We start from the raw sequence: 20,022 nt of genomic DNA on the forward strand, positions 1-20,022 counted from the left end.
TACGTTGTGATTGATACAGAGTCTTAATCTTTGTGTGAAAAAAATATATTTTAGATGACATATAACATGTAACAAACTGTAAAGCTTTTCATTATACTCACTATCGTCTAAAGAACAAGTAAGGAGTGAAAATGCATCGTCATCATCATTATCATCCTCATCGAATAATTGCCTTCTCATACATATACATTAGTACCAAAAAAAAAATGTTTGATTCCAATAAATGATTATCGACATAATGATAATCAAAATATATTTATGATTTCACGTGCATGTGAATTGTAAATAAATTAAATAGTACGAGAGGAAAAAAATATACTCCCACTATTTTGATATGTGCATTTCAACATTGTATGAGAAATAGATGGTTGTTATAAAATTAAGGCACGAGAAGAAAGTCAACAACCAACAACAATTTTAAGATGAATAAAAAAGGACAAAGAATTGTGATTTAAAAGAGAAGAATAAAACATAAAATGTGAGAGAGAGAGAGTAAAAAATCAATTGTTTTGTTAACAACAAAAGAGAGAAATTAATCGATGCTGAGTACGACGATTGATAAAAAAAGTTAAAAATATAAAAAAATAAATTATAATTTGACGAGAGCATGTGAATCTAATCTAATTTTAAATACATAAAATTCAAATTTACTATAGATAAGTTCACTAAAACTTGACTAGAACCATGTTATATATAGATATATTATATATAGATACCACATAAAAATATATTTTAATCTTTTTTATGAAATAGAAATGTCTCAATTCAATTAAAATTTAATCCGATACAACCTAATGAGACTCAAAAAGTTCGAGATAGATTCATTCAAGCCCATTGGGCCACAGCTTTTTTTTATTCATATTGTTGTTGAATTTGGAGGAATGAGGCCCATAGAAAAGAAGAAAAGGACTAAAAGGTCCGATGGGTATTATGGGTATTACACAAGATCTTAATTCTCAAAATGATATAATCAGGGTTTGGAACAAATTTAAAAAAAAAAAAACCAGAAAATCTAACTACATTATCCCATTTACCCTATCGAACCCTAATCTCCTTCCCTCCTTTGCCTCTTATCGTGAAACTTCTTCATCTCGATCTCCTTCGGACGCCGCCCTTTTTTTTTAATTTCATTTCTGCAACTTTACCAGTTCTTTCATTCCGGAGAGTCACGGAGCCAGGTGCGGTCATCTGCCGACTCAGTGCCACCCGGTCGTGCAGGAGCAGCGTCGACCCACCGCCGTTCTTACTCGCGCGCTGCGCCGCTTGTGCATTTCTGCTCATAATTTGGTAAAACGCATGCTCTGCTCAATCTTTTGATTTTCCACATATCTGTTCGTCATCATATGTTCTTTCTATAGCCAGTGTCGATCTGTTTCCGTTTTGTGCTCCCTCACTATGACATGGTTTTTTAAAGTAGCGGCAGTTGTTATTTCTCACTCAGCTGGATTCTGTTGTTCAGCGAGATATATATATATATATATATGTATATATATATTTGGTATGGAGGTGCTTTCCTGCAATCTCTCAAGTGAACCCACTCTGGACCGAGCTATATCAGTGAAACGAAAGTTTCAATTTCACATAATAACAGCGAGAAATCTACAACCTTACTAGACAAGCGGTCGCCATTTCTGTTTATTAGGTTTTAGGCCGTAACTTATCTCCCCTTGTAGTCCTCTATGGTCACCTTCTTTTTTAATATTAGAACTTCAAGCCAAAGAAAATATTCAGTTTAACCTTTGTAATCTAGTTTTCCCTCTCCAATTGTCAACTAGCAAAAGAAAGCAACAGAAATTTGCAGTCGGCGAATTACTTTTCTTTATCTTGGCTTGGGTTGTCATGAAATTATACCATGCATAAATCATTATTTATTTGCTAACGCTGTTTAACTGACACTAATTTATGTTATTCGATGCAGACTTTCTTGGAGTATTAGTTTTATGTTTTTAGATTATGTATTCCGGTAGAGGGAGTAATGCTTATGGGCAACAATCATATAGTGGGCAATATGGTCAGAATGTAAGTCTATTTGCTGAAAGATTGTATTTTGTTTTTGTTTTGTTCGTGACATTAACTGTCTTGCTTATTAAATGGGTTTTTGCTAAATGTTCTTTTCTTTTCTTTTCATGTGGGAAGATGCATGTGGTTTTAATTGCATGGGTAGACCTGTTTTATTGATTTTTGGGTTTGTTTGTAACAGAGCTATTTTGAGGCTGAAAAAAGAAATTTTATTAAGAGTTAGCTGCTTTAAGTTTCTTGAGCACTAGATGCTGATAAAGAAAATAAAAAATTAAGCAATTATGTTTTGGGTAAAAGGTTTTGCAATGAATAAATATTTCTTGCTTTTTTGTAAAGATAAAATAAATAGAGGAGATAACCCGGACTGAATATATTAAGAAAATCAAACTGAACATTAAGAAACTTTTAAGTTAATGCAAAAAAGTTAGAGGATGTTTTCTTCATGCTTGTGAGGGTTTTTTATTTGACTTGCCAATCATACATGTGATTCTTGAGGTACTTCTTTCCTATTTGTATATTATGTAGTTGGGAACTGCATATTCTGGGACTTCAGTTGGTGGGACTGATGGGAGCTCTCAAATTTCCTTGTCGTCTCGGCATGCGTCAATGCTAAGTGCTTCTCAGGAAGCAGAAATTGGTGGTTATAGAGCTCATCCGTCCGCTGCGGTTCATTATGGGGGACAGTATGGGTCTTTGTATGGATCAGCTGCTTTAAGTGGTACTCAGCAGGTAGATGGACTGATTCAGCTTCTTAATGCTTTTTATTTGTTAATTATGCAAGAGACCTTTGCAGTCTCGATTTTAACAGCTAGATTTTTGGATTGAAACTGGCACATGTAGTTTTATGATTTTTTTTGGTGTAGGTCCCTACTATAAATGCTAAAGGAGCTGGATCCTCAGCTCTGGAAGGTCGTAGTGGTTATGCCTCTGCTATATCAGATTCACCTAAGTTTACATCTGGCGACTATATTTCTTCATCAGGCCATGGATTTGGTCAAAAAAGTGATCAGATATACGAGAAGATTTCTGATTATCTTTCAGCGGACAGAAGGCAGTACAGTGAACGGCAAGGTGGCTATACAGGAAGGGATTTGCAAAGTGAACCCGCTGGGCGATATGCTGATTCTGTTGGTTTTGGTCATCAACACCAGGTGTCTTATTCTCATGATCTTTTTGGCAAATTTGCTAATCCTGGTGCCTGTTAATATAAATAAGCAAATTTGCATTTGCTTGTTCATATTCATGATTACCATATTAATGGGATTTATCCCTTTCTATTATATTTTGCAACAGTCTTAAGACATATGATCATGTTGAGCAGGTATCGCTTCTTCGACAAGAACAATTATTGAAAACTCAATCGCTGCAATCTGCGTCACTTGATGGCGGTTCCAGGTATTCTTCTTTAAGTATGTCCACTTCTGTATGTGTTTGCATGAAATGTATTTTGTGTTTGGCAATTCTGCTTCTGTTTCTGTTTTTTTCTTAGTACCTCTAATCATCCCTATTGATTTCTGCCTCAATAGACAAATATATATGGTATAGTCCCCTGACAGCTATGCTAGATGGTGTTATGTTTCTTACAACTAAGTAGCAACAAATTTCTGGCAGACAAGCTGATTATCTTGCAGCAAGGAGTGCCGCTGGTCGTTCCTCTCAAGATGTTATACATTATGGAGGAAGAGCAGATGCTGAATCTCGAAGCTTAACAATGCTTGGTGCTTCTTCATATGGTGGACAGAGTACCCCATCAATATTAGGGGCAGCACCACGTAGAAATGTGGATGATCTCACATATCAACAAATTTCTTCAAATCCTGGTTATGGAGTGAGCCTACCCCCGGGCAGGGACTATGGCACTGGAAAAGGGCTTCATAGTACATCTGTTGAGGTGGATTATCAAGGTGGTTTGCTGTCACGGTCGCGCATTGAGGAACAAAAAGATGATAGAGCTAGTTATCTTAGGGAGTTTGAGCTAAGGGAAGAGGAGCGTCGACGGGAGCATATGCGTGCAAGGGAAAAAGAAAGAGAAAGAGATAAGGAACGTGAGCGGGAGCGTGAGCGTGAACGTGAACATGAACGTGAACGTGAACGTGAACGTGAACGTGAACGTGAACGAGAGCGGGAGCGGGAGCGGCAACGAGAACGAGAAAGAGAACGTGAAAGGGAGCGGATAATAGAGAGGCGGGAGAAAGAAAGGGAGCGACAACGCAAACTTATCCTTGAAATCAAGAGGGAACGAACTCCACTTAGAGTGTCAAGAGAGCCACGTGGTTCGTCTTTGACCAAGGGGAGATCTGTGCGACGGGACTCTCCACATCGTGAAGCTTCGCATAGGTGGATCTTGATGTCTTATGTTCAGTCCTGTTCTAGTTTTGAACATGTAGCTACTTGTTTGTGTTTCAGCTTAGCAACTAACTTTCTGTTCTGTCATGCTGAAGGCGCCGTTCACCTATTAAGGAAAAAAGGAGAGAATATGTCTGCAAGGTAAAAAGAGAAATAAAAAAGCTTCCTCATTCCATTGTGGTGACTACTTCAGGGGCTGCTCTTTCTGCATCTGGGTTCTTTCATGATTGTTCCTATTGTTCCTTGTTACTCTCTGCTTCTTATATCGCCTACTCTTGTTTCTTGGTTGCTTCCTCATTCCATCATGGGGACTACTTCAAGGACTGCTCTTTTTCTCCTCTGCATTTGGGTTCTCTCATGATTCCTGCTACTGTTTCTTAATTACTTTCTGCTTTTTATATCGCATACTCTTGGTGTCCTTGGTCCCTGGGGTCTGTTCAGAGTATGCAACTGCATGTCCGATCTCTCTTTTGTCCTTCGTGTTGGTATTTCTCTGTCGGGTATGATTGTCATCGGTATTTTCTTTTCAATCTAATCCTTTTTATCTGTTTCGGTTTCCTTCTTGCTTCCCTTGGAGAATTTTCTTTTATAACTCTTTTCATAAATTTGATTGCTTACACATCTCTATTGCCACTGCTTCTAAATTCTTGAGCTCCTAAATTCATGCTGGAAACCTTAAGCTTGATTTAAGTGGTGTTACATATTCATACTACTTGTGTACAATTACTGATTTTACTTTTATGGTGATTTACCTTGTAATAAAATTAAATGGTTGAGCTGCTAAAATGTTGGCAAAACTACAGGGTTTTATTCATTTTAATAAGCATTTCTGCTTATTGCAGGTTTCTTCATCTCGGTTAGTTGATGTGGAGAGGGATTATCTATCTATAGATAAGCGATATCCAAGACTTTTTGTATCTCCAGAGTTTTCCAAGGTCTCTTGTCCTTGCACGCTCTCTCTCTGTTTCTCTCTCTCACATTCATTCACTCAATAATAGAGATATTAAGTTGTGTCAATTGTTTTAGGTTGTTGTTAACTGGCCCAAGGAGAACCTTAAACTTTCAATCCATACTCCCATCAGGTATGTTATACTTGATAGATGTATTGTAAGTTTATCTCGAGAGATGGACATTGGCTTCTTTATTGTGTCTTCGCCACTTATCTTCAAGAAGGGGCTGAATAATTATTATGTTGAAACTATCTATTAGTTAAATCAATCTATAATTGCAGTTTGATTGTTTGGAAAAGAGAGACTGGAAACAGTTTTGGAATCTCATGGTCATGGTTCTGAATTCAGTTGTAGGATCCAACTTTTCCTGCTTCTACTCCCTAGCTTACTGTAGACACTTGTACACTGTTATATTAATAGAAGAATAGAAACATAATACCTGAATATCTTGCTGACTGTGAAACAGTTTTGAGCATGATTTTGTTGACGAAGATAGCATTGGTGATCCAATGGAGCAATCCACCAAGAGTTTGACAGAAGAACCTGTAAAATCAGAATGTGGAGGCACAGTGTGGAATGCTAAGGTAGGTCATTGGAGATTTTTCTGTTTGAAGTTCATATGTATTGAAGAGCATATAATATAAATGTTAGACAAGCATCAACTGAATAAATAATAAATTTGTTGCTTCTGTTATTCTTAACTTATTTTTTTGAAATAATTACCTTTGGCAATTGGACCTTGTTTAATGTTTTATTTCTTTTCTATATCCATTGTTGGCACTGTGGAAAGGGGAATGTAAATCATGATAATGATTACCATATTTGCTTTTCCTCTCCTCCCCAGTATTGACTTATTTATCCTTTTCTTAAGGTAAAATATGTCTGAGTGAATTTTCTCTCTCATTCCTATCTTTTAGGTCACTTTGAAAAAGAGGAAGTAATATACTCTTGATAATCCCTCCTCCTCTTTTACCCTCATTAGCGATTATTGGATTAGAACCCTTTGTGTTCTGTATAGGGGCATTCTATGGTGGCTGCTGTAGATATTGTTGATCTTCTCGATCTTCTCTCTTTAGATTTCTGCTCTTGACATGGATGGCGCCCTTTTGGCACTTTTCAATGTTATTTCCCACTTTCTCCTGACAAAGTTTTGGTGAGCGAAAAGTAAAGACACAAGTGTATTTATGATTACTGTTTCTTAAATTATTCAGAATGCTGTTTATTTCTTCAGAACTAATATTTCATGTTATGTTAAATGATTCGGACATGCAATTATCCTATTTACTTCTATTCTAGCAATGAAAATGTAGTACATAATCCATACTATTGTTCATGATCTGAAATAAGCTTTATACTATGCAATTTTGGTTCTTCGTATACTTGGTTTTTGACCTTCTATACACATCACTCTGTTGTTGTGTTCTTGCAAAGGCATGAAGTTTATGATTATATGCAATAAATACATTTACTTGAGTAATAAAGTGATGCCCATATGGTATAAATTTCTTTGATTTTTTCTTTTTAATATAAACTTTGGGGTATAGATCTAGTTTTGTGAACCTTTGACTTGTATCTCTGGTTCAGATGATATTAATGAGTGGACTTAGCAAGAATGCTCTGGAAGAACTTTCTTCAGAAAAAAGCTATGGAGACCGGATACCTCATATTTGCAATATCCTGAGGTTTGCTGTTCTTAGGAAGGACCACTCTTTCACAGCAATTGGTGGACCCTGGAATTCTGCAGATGGCCCTGACCCATTAGTTGATGATTCTTCTCTAATTCAAACACTTGTTAGGTCTGCATTGCTTTGCTTGAATGTTACCTCAGGATAAAATTCTTTTTCAACTAGACTGACATGCTACTACTTTGTAGATACACGAAGGATGTAACTCAACTTGATCTGCAAAATTGTCGGCAATGGAATAGGTTTCTTGAGGTAATGTTTTTGCTTGTCTATGTTGCATAATCTGCTTCTTATTGATGATTGTCAAAAAAATTTACCGCATAATTTGAGCAACTCGTCCTATCTTTTATTGGGCCTTCTGTATTTATGGTTTTTTCCTTTTTGCATTTTTTAGTTCTGATTTTTTTGCTTCCCTTTTAGCTTTGATAATTTTTTTGACAATTTATGAGGAGACTCATGACTTCGGTCATACATATTTTATGATTGGGTTTTATTGTGTCATTGTGCTATGCCTCTTAGTTGGTTTCATCCTGTTCTTAATTGGTTTTTTTTTTATAGGGATGTATCTAAAATGAATTTGTGGAAATCATGATTTGCTTTTTCCCTTTAGGAATTAGTATCCATGAGTTTGCTTTAAGGCAATTTGTGCTAGGGCTTCCACCTCATTAAAGAAATAGACATGGTCTGGGCATTGAATCAAACACAATATTGGTTGAAGTTAATTGCTATAGTTGCTGTAAGGGATTTCTTGTTTGCTTTCATCTGGGTGTAAGTTTTCTAGCATCATCTTGAATATTATAGAAGTATAAAATTAACAGTTACGTTGGATCACATTGATAATTCTTTAGTTATTTCATATGTCTGGGAGGTTGGGGGGGAGGGTGGTCATAGACAAGGTTTGACTGACAAAAAGTAGATTTTCTTGTAAAGTAATTCTAATTTGTGTATTCAGGTTGGAAATTCCATTTTTTCTTTAATTTCTAAAATTAGTCCATGGGTGTGATCTTTGATTTCTTGGAGTTCTATGTTATATTTCGTGCTTCTTTAAGAAGTTAACAATCAAATTATTGGTTTCAACAGATCCACTATGATAGAGTTGGCAAGGATGGACTCTTTAGCCATAAGGAAGTAACAGTACTGTTTGTTCCTGATTTATCTGAATGTCTTCCTTCGTTAGATGCATGGCGAGCACAATGGCTGGCTCACAAAAAGGCTGTTGCTGAGAGAGAGCATCAGCTTTCTATGAAAAAGGAGGTATGTTGTTTCTCTTGTTATAATAGAGGTTTTTTATCGTGTTCGTGTTTGCCAGATGTTTCTTGGTTCAATTACTATGATTATCTCCAGACAAGCTTCCACATGGAAATGTGCATTGCTTTTACTAATGCAAACTAGTAACATATATATCTATGTGCTTATGAGTGTGTCATGACCTTAATGGGGATGAAGATTTTGTGAATGTCATTGATTTATTAGCACAATTTAAATCTTTTGTAAATGGGTGGTACTCCCTTGGTACCTTGTTAAAAATGGGTGGTACTCCCTTGGTACCTTGTTAACATCTACTTCACACTTATTTTTTAAGAAAGTGCTTGAGTGTGTGTGTTAATACATACATGCATGCTCACATGCAAACTGATGCAGAATGGATTAGGCACAGAATTCCTAATTTTTTTAAAATAAAAAGTATGAAGAGTAATATTCACAAAGATACCAAGGCGGTACCATCCATTTACAAAAATTTACAAATTAGTTAGTATGTCTTTAATATTCCAAAAATCCTCCACCCTATATATGTCATGCCTCAAAATCAAGGACGAAAATAATGAAATCACCTTTCCTTGATCTTAGATATCTCACTCTCATTACCCACAAAAGCCGTATTGTTCATTTCTTTGCGAATCACCCAGACAATAGTAAGTGGTATAAGCGTTATAAATTGTCTTTTCTCACATACCTTACCAAGCCCAAATCTGTTCCCTCACTGAACCCGCAATAACCCAGTTTATTTCTACAGCCTGTAGATCATCTTAGTTCATAAGCCATCGTGCATCAAAGAAGAATATGATTACATGAAAGGATTATAGATAGAAATAGAAAGGATTGTATTTCCATGTAATCTAGAGTTTATTGTAATAGTGTGGGATAATACTAAATCTTTTGTAGTATTGGGATTTGTTTATTGTTTATATTCTTTTAAGCTACAAGTTTTCCTATTATAATTCTTCAATTATTATAGTTATATTTGGATTTTGTATTTAATTTGTGAAAATTTTTTGTCATTTCACTTTTGAGATCAATCCACAAGTCAACAAATTTATCTGTAAGATTTTCTCTATACCTCAGTGTGCATGATGCAATCAAATTTTAACATGATGTGTAAGAGCCTCTTAAGTATGAGGTCTAGGTTTCTCTCAAATCCCTGAATCAGCAAATTAATGCTTTACATGACAAAGCAAAACTTCTTTGAACTTCTTGGTAAAAAAGTTTTTGTATGGAATTGTGGGTTATTTGAGAACCTTTTATATTAGTCTCCTTCCTAAGTGAAATGAGCAGTGGATAATATTTCTTTCAAGTCGTCCATGATTGCTGAATGTAATAATGATTAGTAAGCATTTTCAAAAAAGAAAAAAAATGATTAATAAGGTTGTAATAATGTTATTAAATGATGCTAATTAAAATGTGGTGTGGTATGCTTAGACGGGTCAGCTTATAATTTTGAGAGACTGAATAACTGGATATAAGTGCAATCACAAGCATGAAATCAAGTGATGGTTGACTGACTAGAGATAATGGTGGGATTGGAAGAATGCTACTTAGCTCTATTTGGCTCAGGAACAGCATTGCCTGCTTCAAATGGCATTAGTTTTCAACTATAATCTTTACTATGATACTTACATTAAAAGCAAATCTCATTTGCATCCCTTACTTTGGACCTTTTCATCATTGCCCTTCCTAGCATTTGAGTTCAAGTGAAATATCATAATTTACTAATTTTTTTTTTATTATGTGCTCTGCAAATCTGGTTTTAAAAAGCAGCAAAATGTCAGACATTGAATTTGAGTGGATCTATGAAAGGGAAAATTAGCAGTTTCAACACAGCTTTGATATGGCTGGTGTTACATTTTCTAACTGGGTTGGGAGAGAACTTAATTGGAACAATTTGCAAATTCTCGTACCTAACTTGGTAAATAATGAAAAACTATGATATAAATACATGGGGGGGAATTTTAGGAATAGAACATAGAAGCTAGGGTAGCTGTTCCAAATTTCAAATTTTTATTTGTCTGGTTGCTGCACTTTTTCTCTGTTGCTTCTTTTTCAGCTTCTTTCAAATGATAGGTTAACAATAATAAATTTAAGGTGGGACCCTGGTGACACAGGTTTCTGCTAATTTCTTCTATCTTTTTGCTACATTATTGAAGGGATAAGGTGCTTTGATTAATTTGTGGTGCTTTCACTAATATATTTAACATATTCTTTCAGAGATCTAAAGAAAAGGAAGGACTAAAAGGTAAATGGAGTTCTTCTGTACTAGTTGCCATTCACCAAAATGAGGGTTCTTGCATATTTTTTTTTAAATACTATTTTTTTCTTTTGTAGAGAAGGGAGCAGGTTCCTCAAAGGATGTGGAAAAGGTATCTAAAATAGGAAGGAAGAAAGAGACTGTGTCCTCGCATGCGGACAAAGGAAAAGCAAGTAATGATCCAAAAGGAAATGCAGCTGATGGAAAGGTTGATGAGAATGAAAAAAAGTGTGATAAGAAAGATTGTGATGGAAATGAGAAGAAGGTTGAGAAGATAAATTGTGATGGAAATGGAAAGAAGCTTGAGAAGAAAGGTAGTGATGAAAATGAAAAGAAGTATGAGAAGGGAGATGGTAATGGAAATGGAACGAAGATTGAGAAGAAAGATGGTGATGGAACTGTTGAGGAAGGAAAGGATTCTCAAAAGGAGCCAGGAGAAGCGGCCGGTGGTCAGACACCTCGTACAAGAACTGTGAAGAAGAGGATTATAAAAAGGATTATCAAAAAGCCAGCTAGTGCAGAGACTAATTCCGGCAAGCAAAATGACAATTTAGAAGAGAAGGATGTTGGTGAGCAGAATCCAGAGTCTGGCGTCCCAGGCCAACAGGAAGAACCAGTATCCGATTCATCTGGGGTTAAAACATTTTCAAGAAAAAAGGTCATAAAAAAGGTTCCAGTGGCAAACACTGCCCAGAATGAAGAAAAGGACACACAGCTTGAGGTGAAATCTGAGAAGGAAGCAGATACCTCTGAAGATAAGACAAACAATAAATCAGATAATGGAGGTGCTGCAATTGGGAAAGATCCTGTAAAAGCAACCATAAAAAGGAAAATCATTAAGAGGGTACCTAAAAGGAAGAATGCTGCTGCTGTGGGCAATGATGGGGTTGCTGACTGTAAGAAGGAGGGGGATGAGGATGACAAAAAGTTAGTGAGAACAGATACTGGAGCAGACAATAGTGGAAAGGAAGTGGCTGATGCAGATAAAATTAAGTTGAACACTCCAACTGAGGATAAAAAAGAGAATATAGCTGATTCAAGTAAAACTGAAATCGAGGCCAGCCTAGTGGACAAGGATCGAGAGAGAAATGGTACTGAGACCAAGGCTGACAGCAAGAAGGTTAATCAGAAGGATAATAATGGAAAGAAGGGAAAGGCAAAAGACAATGATAAACGGAAGAAAGACAAGGATGGAAAAGATGAGTTAGGGAATAAAGAGGTGATTGAGAAGAAAAAGATTGAAGAGCCTCCTCGTCACCCTGGATTTGTTTTACAAACAAAATGGAGCAAAGATTCTAAAGTAAGAGCTTGAACTCCTGTTATTATATCCTAAAAAGTTGCAGGAAATATACTATTCTGCTTATGCAATTGTCTAAATTGGAAGTTGGTTTTTGCAGTTGCGGTCCTTGTCACTTTCACTTGACTCGCTCTTGGATTATACTGATAAGGATACTGAAGAATCAACATTTGAGGTTTGTTTATCTTTCTGCCTTTCTGCACTCCCTATAGGGAACTTGTATATTCCCTGCTTCAGGGTCTTCTTATGGGTCAATTGATCATGAAATCTGAAATGCAGATAATAGTTTCTTATTTTCTTCCTTTCCTTCTTTAGGAAAGTATTGAACAATCTCCTTCTGCCCATTCCTTCATTATTTCCAGCTACATTTATTGCAACCTTTTCGATAGAAACAGTTTCCTCAAGACTAGGAACCGCCTATATACTAGTAACTTATAAATTCAACCAAAACTACCTTCCATAACTTATGCACACTTGTCAGAATATGGATTCTACACAAACCCTGATAACGATGTAACAGAATAGGTATTCCATACCTATCCATAACTTAACATACACTTGTCCAACTGCAGATCTACGAAACCCAGATAACTACATAACGAAATTTAGGGCCGTTCTATGATGCCCGCCATCAAATGCCTACATCTATCTTTACCCTTTAATCAAATTAAAAAAGATCACAACCTTTTGAAAAATAATTTATTATTTATTTTTCATTTTTTCTCAAATACATGCCTTGGAGGCGAAATGCCTGCAAAGGCATTCTAAACCTGTCCGTAACTAATGGATACTTGTCAGAATATGGATCCTACTAATCAGACAACAGTCTGAATATAGCATTAAACCTAAACTGGTTTATATCCTTCTGATCAGTATGTTCAAAACCCTAGAATTTAATTCTTCTCCCTCCTTTGAAATACCATCTCAAATGGTTTAATGCCATGGCTTGTAAAAGATATCTTTTTGATTATCTAAAATCCTTTTTTTTTATAAACTGATTCTCTTTTATAAATACATTCTCAAATTCCTCATCACATTTTGAAGCAAATTAGCTTTGACTCTTTTAGTGACTATAAACCTACTACTTTGCAGCTTTCGTTGTTTGCAGAGACACTATATGAGATGCTTCAATATCAAATGGGTTGTCGCCTTTTGGATTTGCTCCAGGTTAGTTTGCAATTTTTGATCCGGGTGATGTAGAAACTATATGTATAAATTTTCTGAGGAATTTTGTTGATACTTCTTTTTTATCCGGGGGATGTAGAAACTGCGAATAAGATTCAGGAGAAAAAGAAACAAAAATAAGAGGCATCATGAAGAAATTCATAAGGACAATACCGAGAAATCAACACCAAAGCGTCTAAAGACTGATGAACTTCCTTCCAAGGATAATGCTGTAAAATCTGAAACTCCGGCTGCAGCTCAACCGGCTGATGAAGAAAACATGCCAGAAGATAATGCTCCTGTTGATCATGTTGATGAGGTGAAGTCAAAAAATGATACAGAGGATGAAGAAGATCCAGAGGAAGATCCTGAAGAATATGAAGAAATGGAGGATGCCAGTATGCGGCATGACTCTTCTAAGGAGGTAGGATGTACTGGTTCAGTATGTACTTGTCAAATGTATGTTATTTTTCATGGGCATTTGCCAGCCATATCAACACATAATTTTCTTTACTTATTTGCACCTTAATTTGGTTGTTTATGATTAAGTTTATTTATTCATTGCAGTTCTATGGTATGACAATTTATGCATATTGCTAATCTCTTATTGTAGAGCAATGAAGGGGAAAAGATGGATGTCAGTGTTGAGCCTGCAAAGGCCGTGGAAGAAAAGGATGAAGCAGGGGAATCTGTCAAGGAGACAACTAACACTGAAGTTGCGAAAGAAAACCTCACACCTGATGTAAGCACCAGTGAGAAAATGAAAGGAAGTTCTGACATAGAGAAAAAAGAGGCTTCTGTAGATAAGGAACTATTACAAGTATGTTTCCAGAAACTTCATGCATTCTCTCCTCAATACGGCATTATTTCCCTTGCTTACTGATGCAAACGTTTCTTTACTATACAGGCTTTTAGATTTTTCGACCGGAACCATGTTGGTTACATTAGGGTAAGATGAATATCCTCAGTTTGCTTAATTTTATCTTGTATTGAGTAACTACAAGTGTACTGGGTTTTTAGGTTGAAGATATGAGATTAATTATCCACAACTTGGGGAAGTTTCTCTCTCACCGGGAAGTCAAGGTGAGACTTTTAGTAAAACCATTTCTCATTAATATTTTCTTTTTGTAACCTCCGCCCTTCTATTAGAACTCCAGCTGTGGTTACTTATATTTTTGTTGCACCAGGAACTTGTGCAAAGTGCGCTGTTAGAGAGCAATACTGGAAGGGATGATCGCATTCTTTACAACAAGTTGGTGAGGATGCCTGAGGTTGAAGGTTAAAGGTTAAAGGTCTTGGACGAAAGCTTGTAGTTGGAAGTGTGGTTTTAAGATTTATAATTATGGAATTTTAACGGGATAAATAAGGTTTCTAGTAGTGGATTGGAATTTGGTATCTTTAATAGAAAATCTCACTGGATTTGTTCATTTCGATAAATAAAAATTTCTCTTTCTTATTGGTTGATCTATTAAATGGAAAATATTGAGTTTGCATGCAATGGTAAATATGCAATTATGCTAGTATTCTGATTTTTAGATCTTATAGAACAGGGCACTGTACTATCCACCCAAAAAAAAAAAACAAAACAAAAGTAAAAACTGCGGACTCAAACTATAGTTATCTTTTGCTATTCTATTCTATCTCCGGTCAAATGCTATTGTTAATATCGATTAGTAACTGATTTTACTGATTGATGAACAGCTATTTTTCACTTTTAAACTATAATTATCTTTAATATCTTATTTTGAAAATTAAGAAGATGCAATGTTAAGATCAAGAAGTTGGGAATAAAGGACAAGAACCCGATTTATGTTTTGTTTGGAGCTGTTTCTCTGTTACAGTTTTCTCTTTTGAGAGTTAACATTTCGTAAGTACTTTATTTTCTATTTGTAGGTTATTTACTTTTTTAAATAAATGAAGTAAAAAAAAAACAAAAAGACTTATGTCTATTTAGGAAGAAGGTAAATCAGTGAGATTTTATAGGAAAATATTTAAGAAATGTCACTACTTGGGAAACTGATCATGGAGAAAATTATAGTGAATCAAGTCTCTTTGGCTAGTAAAAAAGGAATGGGATTTTATTTAGAAAAAGAACCCGAATAGTATACTTGAATATATTGGTGTGGTTGTTGACAAGCTTCCGAGGGCCAAACCAAATTTGTTTTTTTGAGTGTGCAAATTTTGTTGTATCAATCAATGGAGTACGATTGGGAGAGAGGAGGTGAAGGGAGTTTCTTTGATCAACTTGAGCAATTACCCTACATGTTGTTTGCGTACGACACCCCTACAATTCCCATGCACTATTATTACATCCCACAACCCACTCAACCTACAGAACACGAATCTCACATTGCCTTTGCTGCCCCTGATGCTGCCACAACTTCCTCCGTGCCTGTTTCTGCTGCTGCTGCCCCTGCCCCTGCTGCCGCAACCTCCTCCGTGCCTGTCTCTGCTGTTGCTGCTCCTGCCTCTGCTGCCGGAACTTCCTCTGTACCTGTCTCTGCTGCTGCTGCTGCTGCCCCTGCGTCTGCTGCAGCAACCTCCTCCACCCCTGTCTCTGCCCCTGCTCGTATCCTTGACGCTGTCCTTGTTGCCCCTGCCTCTGTCTCTGCTATAGCCCCTGCCTCTGCCCCTGCTCCTGGTTCCAGCACCCTCTTCCGTGGAACCGAAAAGACTTGGCTTGGTTCTTGTCCTTGTTGTTGTTGTGGGTCTTATTGTGGGTGTGTTTGTCTTTCTACTTAATAAGAGAAACACATTTTCTCATGTCTTATGGTCGATGGAGGACAACACAATCACACAAATTTAGGTTTTTAGTATATCATCGTTATTGTTTTTCGTTTAATTGTTTAATGCATTGGTCTTCAGTCAAATAAAATAGTACTATTTGCTTAATTTAGATTCCTTTTTTTTTTTTTTTTTTCAAATAATCGAAACTTTATTATGACAGATAATTAACTTTGCTTTTAATTTAGTTTCATTTAATTTAATAGGATAGAAATGTAAGTAAAAATAGTTAATTCCATGTTTGATTTGAAATAAGAGTTTTTCTAATTCATCATGTAACGAATAAAAATAAAAATGCATGGATTATAAAATTAGTAAGATTATTTTAGTGATGTAATAGACATATAAGTTACAGTTAAACATATAATTATATATTATATAATTAAAAATTGCTCAATATTGCCCTGATTTTTGTTTATTCCTTATTTACTTATATTAGTTAAAATATAAGTTATTGTGTAAAATTATATTTTTAATCTCACTTTTAGATTTTTTTAGTGTTGAAATTTTGAAATAATTTTTCAACCATAAAAAAACTCAAGAGACTGATGAAATCTAAACGCCTGAGTAGTCGACTTCTCAGGTTGCGGTTCAACCTGCTACTCAGTTTTGTGATAATAAACAAAAATATTTTTCTAAAAAGTGTTCCAATTTTTTTTGTTTTGTATTTATGTCAATCTGTAGGTATAAAATATATCATATTTATAGAGATATACAGAATTTCAAATCACAATTTTTTCTATACAGTTTTCGTCATAATATATTTTATGCTTACGAGCATTTGTCTTAGCCTTAAATTAATCAAGAATCAAACCATACATTGTTACTGATTATATAGTCTTCTATATCTCATCTTCACTAACCCTAATATAACCTACTTAATACATATCATGAGATAGTTTATAATCACTAATATAACTACAAAAATTAAATGTATTTTGTAATTAAATAAAAATAAGTTGCTTGAGTATTTGACTAGATTTATTTTAATTATATCCAAGTGAATTACAATTTATTAACAGGTTTTAAGATTTAGTCATGACTCATAATATATGTAATTTACTTATATAAAATATGAGTATCGCTGAATCAAATGAAACTATAAGATTCCAATAGTGAAATGTAAAATTCTAACTAGATGAAATTATGAAGCTAATTATTTAAGATGTATAATCTGTTCATTACTCCATATAATGTTTATTAATTTATTTTATTGTAACGATAAACTTATAATAAAATATATGTTATTCTGCATACCGAACACCTGATAATATAGAAACACAGTTTATATTAAATTGTTAGAGTAAAATACAACAATGATTTTGTAAAAGCAAAATAAAATAAAATTAAAAGTGCCTAGCAAAGCCGGTATTTGTATTCAGATAGTTCCATTCCCACAAGTTGAATTTGCAGCATACCCATACGAAATGGCAATTTCTTTGCTTCTTATCTTCACCCTTCCATTCCACAACTTTTATATTTATGATAAATTTGATCAAATAAGTTTACATTAAACCCATTGGTTTCTTTATTATCCTAAGACAGCTTACCTACAATCATTTCCTGATTCAATAATTTGGTAGAATGAAAACCCACCAACCTTTCTTCTTGATCTGCACACAGCCATGTCCAACTAAATGTCTATCCATCTTCCACTGATTTTGATTTGAGTGTCCCAGAAAATCTCTATCGCAATTCTAAATGGAATCCCTGGAACCCTGATGCCATCTAATGGCAATGGGGCTCTTTACTAAATTAACCCCATCGCTCCACTCGATCGACCCAAAAGAATTGTCTGAGCTACCATCCAACAGAATACTCTTGAACGTAATCTCATATGACAAACTTTGTTTCTCAGTACTGAACACAAGCTTAGTCGGCTTCACATCAATTTCAACATTCACAGGAGCATTCACTTTAACCTCATAAACTGCATCAGCTGAACTCCCCACATTCTTCACCACCCTCTTGTATGTTACAACATTATCACTTGATTTGAAAACCACAGAGAATGAGGGGTAGTTCAGGTTTCCAGGAGTATCTAAGCTTTTAGTTTCGCATATACTCGAATTTATAGGCTTTCTAAGAAATATGGAGATTTGGGAAGAGCTATAACCAATGGAACAGAGAAAAGCAACATAGTCATTCACATCAAGATCATAAACTAGTCCTGGATTAAGAGCTCTATTGGGATCTACATGACCAGCACCATGAATATAAGATGTTGATTCTTTACCAGTAGCAAGATCTTTTATGTTCTTTCCTGAGTTATCTAAAGTATAAGCTGTAGTCATCAAAGCAGACTTGATAGCAGCAGGGGACCAATTGGGATATGCTTTTATAAGAAGAGCAGCTAATCCACTAACATGGGGACAAGACATGGAAGTACCTGAGATTATGTTGAACTCAACCCTCCTAGGATCAATGTCCAAGTCTGTTGGTCCAGTGGATCCAGTCCACCCAGCCAAGATGTTAACTCCGGGAGCAATAACATCGGGTTTCAGAATCTCCGGTGTCAAATGGTTCGGACCACGGCTGGAGAAGGCTGCAACCTTGGGAGACGGTGGTGAAGATCCAATCTCCGTGCCATGGAACACAATTGTTGCAGTAGGAAACTGATTTATCTTGATATACTCTTTAATCTTATTCCCTGCAATCTCACCCACCATTGTTGCTGGTATAAGATGGGAATCAGCTATCAGTTCTTCACCACTCTCTGCAGTATTTGCAAGTATCAACCCTAACCCACCAGCAAGCTTCACTGCACTTCCTTTCTCCACTCTAGCATTCCCTCCTCTATCACAGACAACAATCTTCCCTTGAACTTTTGATGGGCTTAAGCTCCCCATATAGCAATATCTATTTCCACAATCACCTGCATACACCAATGGGAGCTTATAATCAACCAATCCCTCCCCAGAGTACAACGACACGCCATTAAAGATTCTTCCATCACCAAGAACTGCATCAGCTGGAAACTCTCTGTCAATCGTCGAAGCACCGACTGTTATAATCCATGGAGCAATATTGACGGCCGTGTAGGGACCAGGACCAGAGTTGCCGGCGGAGCAGGAAACGAGAATCCCATGTTGGACCGCACCAAATGCTCCAATGGCAATAGAGTCATGATAGTACTGAGGAGCATAACCAGTGGCACCTACTGACAGAGAAATGACATGAACACCGTCTGCAATTGCTTGGTCCATTGCAGCCAGTATGTCAGAATCGTAACAGCCCGAACTCCAACAGATTTTATAAGCAGCAATCCTAGCTTTCGTCGCCATACCGCGAGCTTCTCCATATGCATACTGGAAGAAGCTTGCGTTGGACACCACAGATCCGGCCGCAGTCGACGCTGTATGTGTCCCGTGACCTTCAGTATCCCGCGGCGACTTCGATTCTTTGGTTTCGTCAATGGATCCGTCCAAATGCGCCTCGTAGCCTTTGTAAAAAGGCCTAGCACCGATGATCTTCCGATTGCAAGCCGAAGCAGGAAAATCAGGCCCTGTCTCGCACTCCCCTTTCCAGTTCGCCGGAACAGGAGACAGTCCGGAATCGGAGAAACTCGGACGTTCGGGCCATATTCCGGTGTCGAGGACACCAACGATGACGCCATCTCCATAATAAGAATTCTCCCAGAGTCCGACACCATCGGCGAGGCCTAAAAAGTGAGGAGTACGTGTGGTGTGAATCTGACGCGCCTGGTCGGGGAGGACGGAGAGGATTCCAGGAATGTCCCGTAGTTTGGCAGCTTGAAGAGGAGTAAGACGAGCTGAGAAGCCATTGGTGGCCCGGTGGTAAGTGTAAAGGATGGAAGCGGGAGGAGAAGAGGGAGGAAGAGATTGGATGATGGAAGAGTACCAGTGGTGGTGGGAGGAGAATAGTGAGGGCTTGCGTGATGCGGAGACGTGGACGACGAAAGTGTGTGGAAGGTCAGATGATAAGAGAGTTGAAGGAAGGAGGAAAATGGAGAGGAAGAAGAGGAAGAAGACAGAGGAAATAGCCATTGGTGATCTGTGTTTGGTTCCTCAGAAATTGGAGGAAAAAATCAGTTGGATGAGATGAGAATTAGAAGATAAAAACAGAAGAAGAGCGGGTTGTCCACGTCAGCTGCTTATAATTAATTTGATATAATATTATTGAACCAATGAGTGTGCGCCAAGAGCCATCACGCTTTTATGAACAAAACGACAAAACCCAATTTGGTAAGACCAAAAAAATGTTGTGATACATCAGAAAATTTCCATACGTTGT

The 20,022-nt window shown here is 36.5% G+C and overlaps 2 protein-coding genes across 2 annotated transcripts; one reads left to right on the forward strand and one right to left on the reverse strand.

Moving 5' to 3' along the window:
- Positions 1 to 988: 988 nt before the first annotated feature.
- Positions 989 to 14,440, forward strand: EMB1579 (ATP/GTP-binding protein family). Its single transcript, XM_088218287.1, has 22 exons — positions 989 to 1,287; positions 1,919 to 2,019; positions 2,545 to 2,748; positions 2,883 to 3,170; positions 3,341 to 3,414; positions 3,631 to 4,356; positions 4,461 to 4,506; positions 5,208 to 5,300; positions 5,392 to 5,447; positions 5,782 to 5,899; positions 6,900 to 7,111; positions 7,189 to 7,252; positions 8,081 to 8,254; positions 10,484 to 10,511; positions 10,601 to 11,823; positions 11,921 to 11,995; positions 12,913 to 12,987; positions 13,085 to 13,408; positions 13,598 to 13,804; positions 13,892 to 13,933; positions 14,005 to 14,067; positions 14,172 to 14,440. Exons 2-22 carry the CDS (start codon positions 1,954 to 1,956, stop codon positions 14,265 to 14,267), a joined length of 4,254 nt encoding a protein of 1,417 aa, XP_088074413.1. The 5' UTR covers positions 989 to 1,287; positions 1,919 to 1,953; the 3' UTR covers positions 14,268 to 14,440.
- A 2,599-nt stretch (positions 14,441 to 17,039) lies between these two features.
- On the reverse strand, positions 17,040 to 19,828 carry LOC110818368 (Subtilase family protein). Its single transcript, XM_022047231.2, has one exon. The coding sequence runs from the start codon at positions 19,773 to 19,775 to the stop codon at positions 17,466 to 17,468; it is 2,310 nt and encodes a 769-aa protein (XP_021902923.1). The 5' UTR covers positions 19,776 to 19,828; the 3' UTR covers positions 17,040 to 17,465.
- Between the last annotated feature and the right edge of the window lie 194 nt (positions 19,829 to 20,022).

This window comes from Carica papaya, chromosome 4 (assembly GCF_054855325.1).
Source record: "Carica papaya isolate Zhongbai chromosome 4, ASM5485532v1, whole genome shotgun sequence".
NCBI lineage: Eukaryota > Viridiplantae > Streptophyta > Magnoliopsida > Brassicales > Caricaceae > Carica > Carica papaya.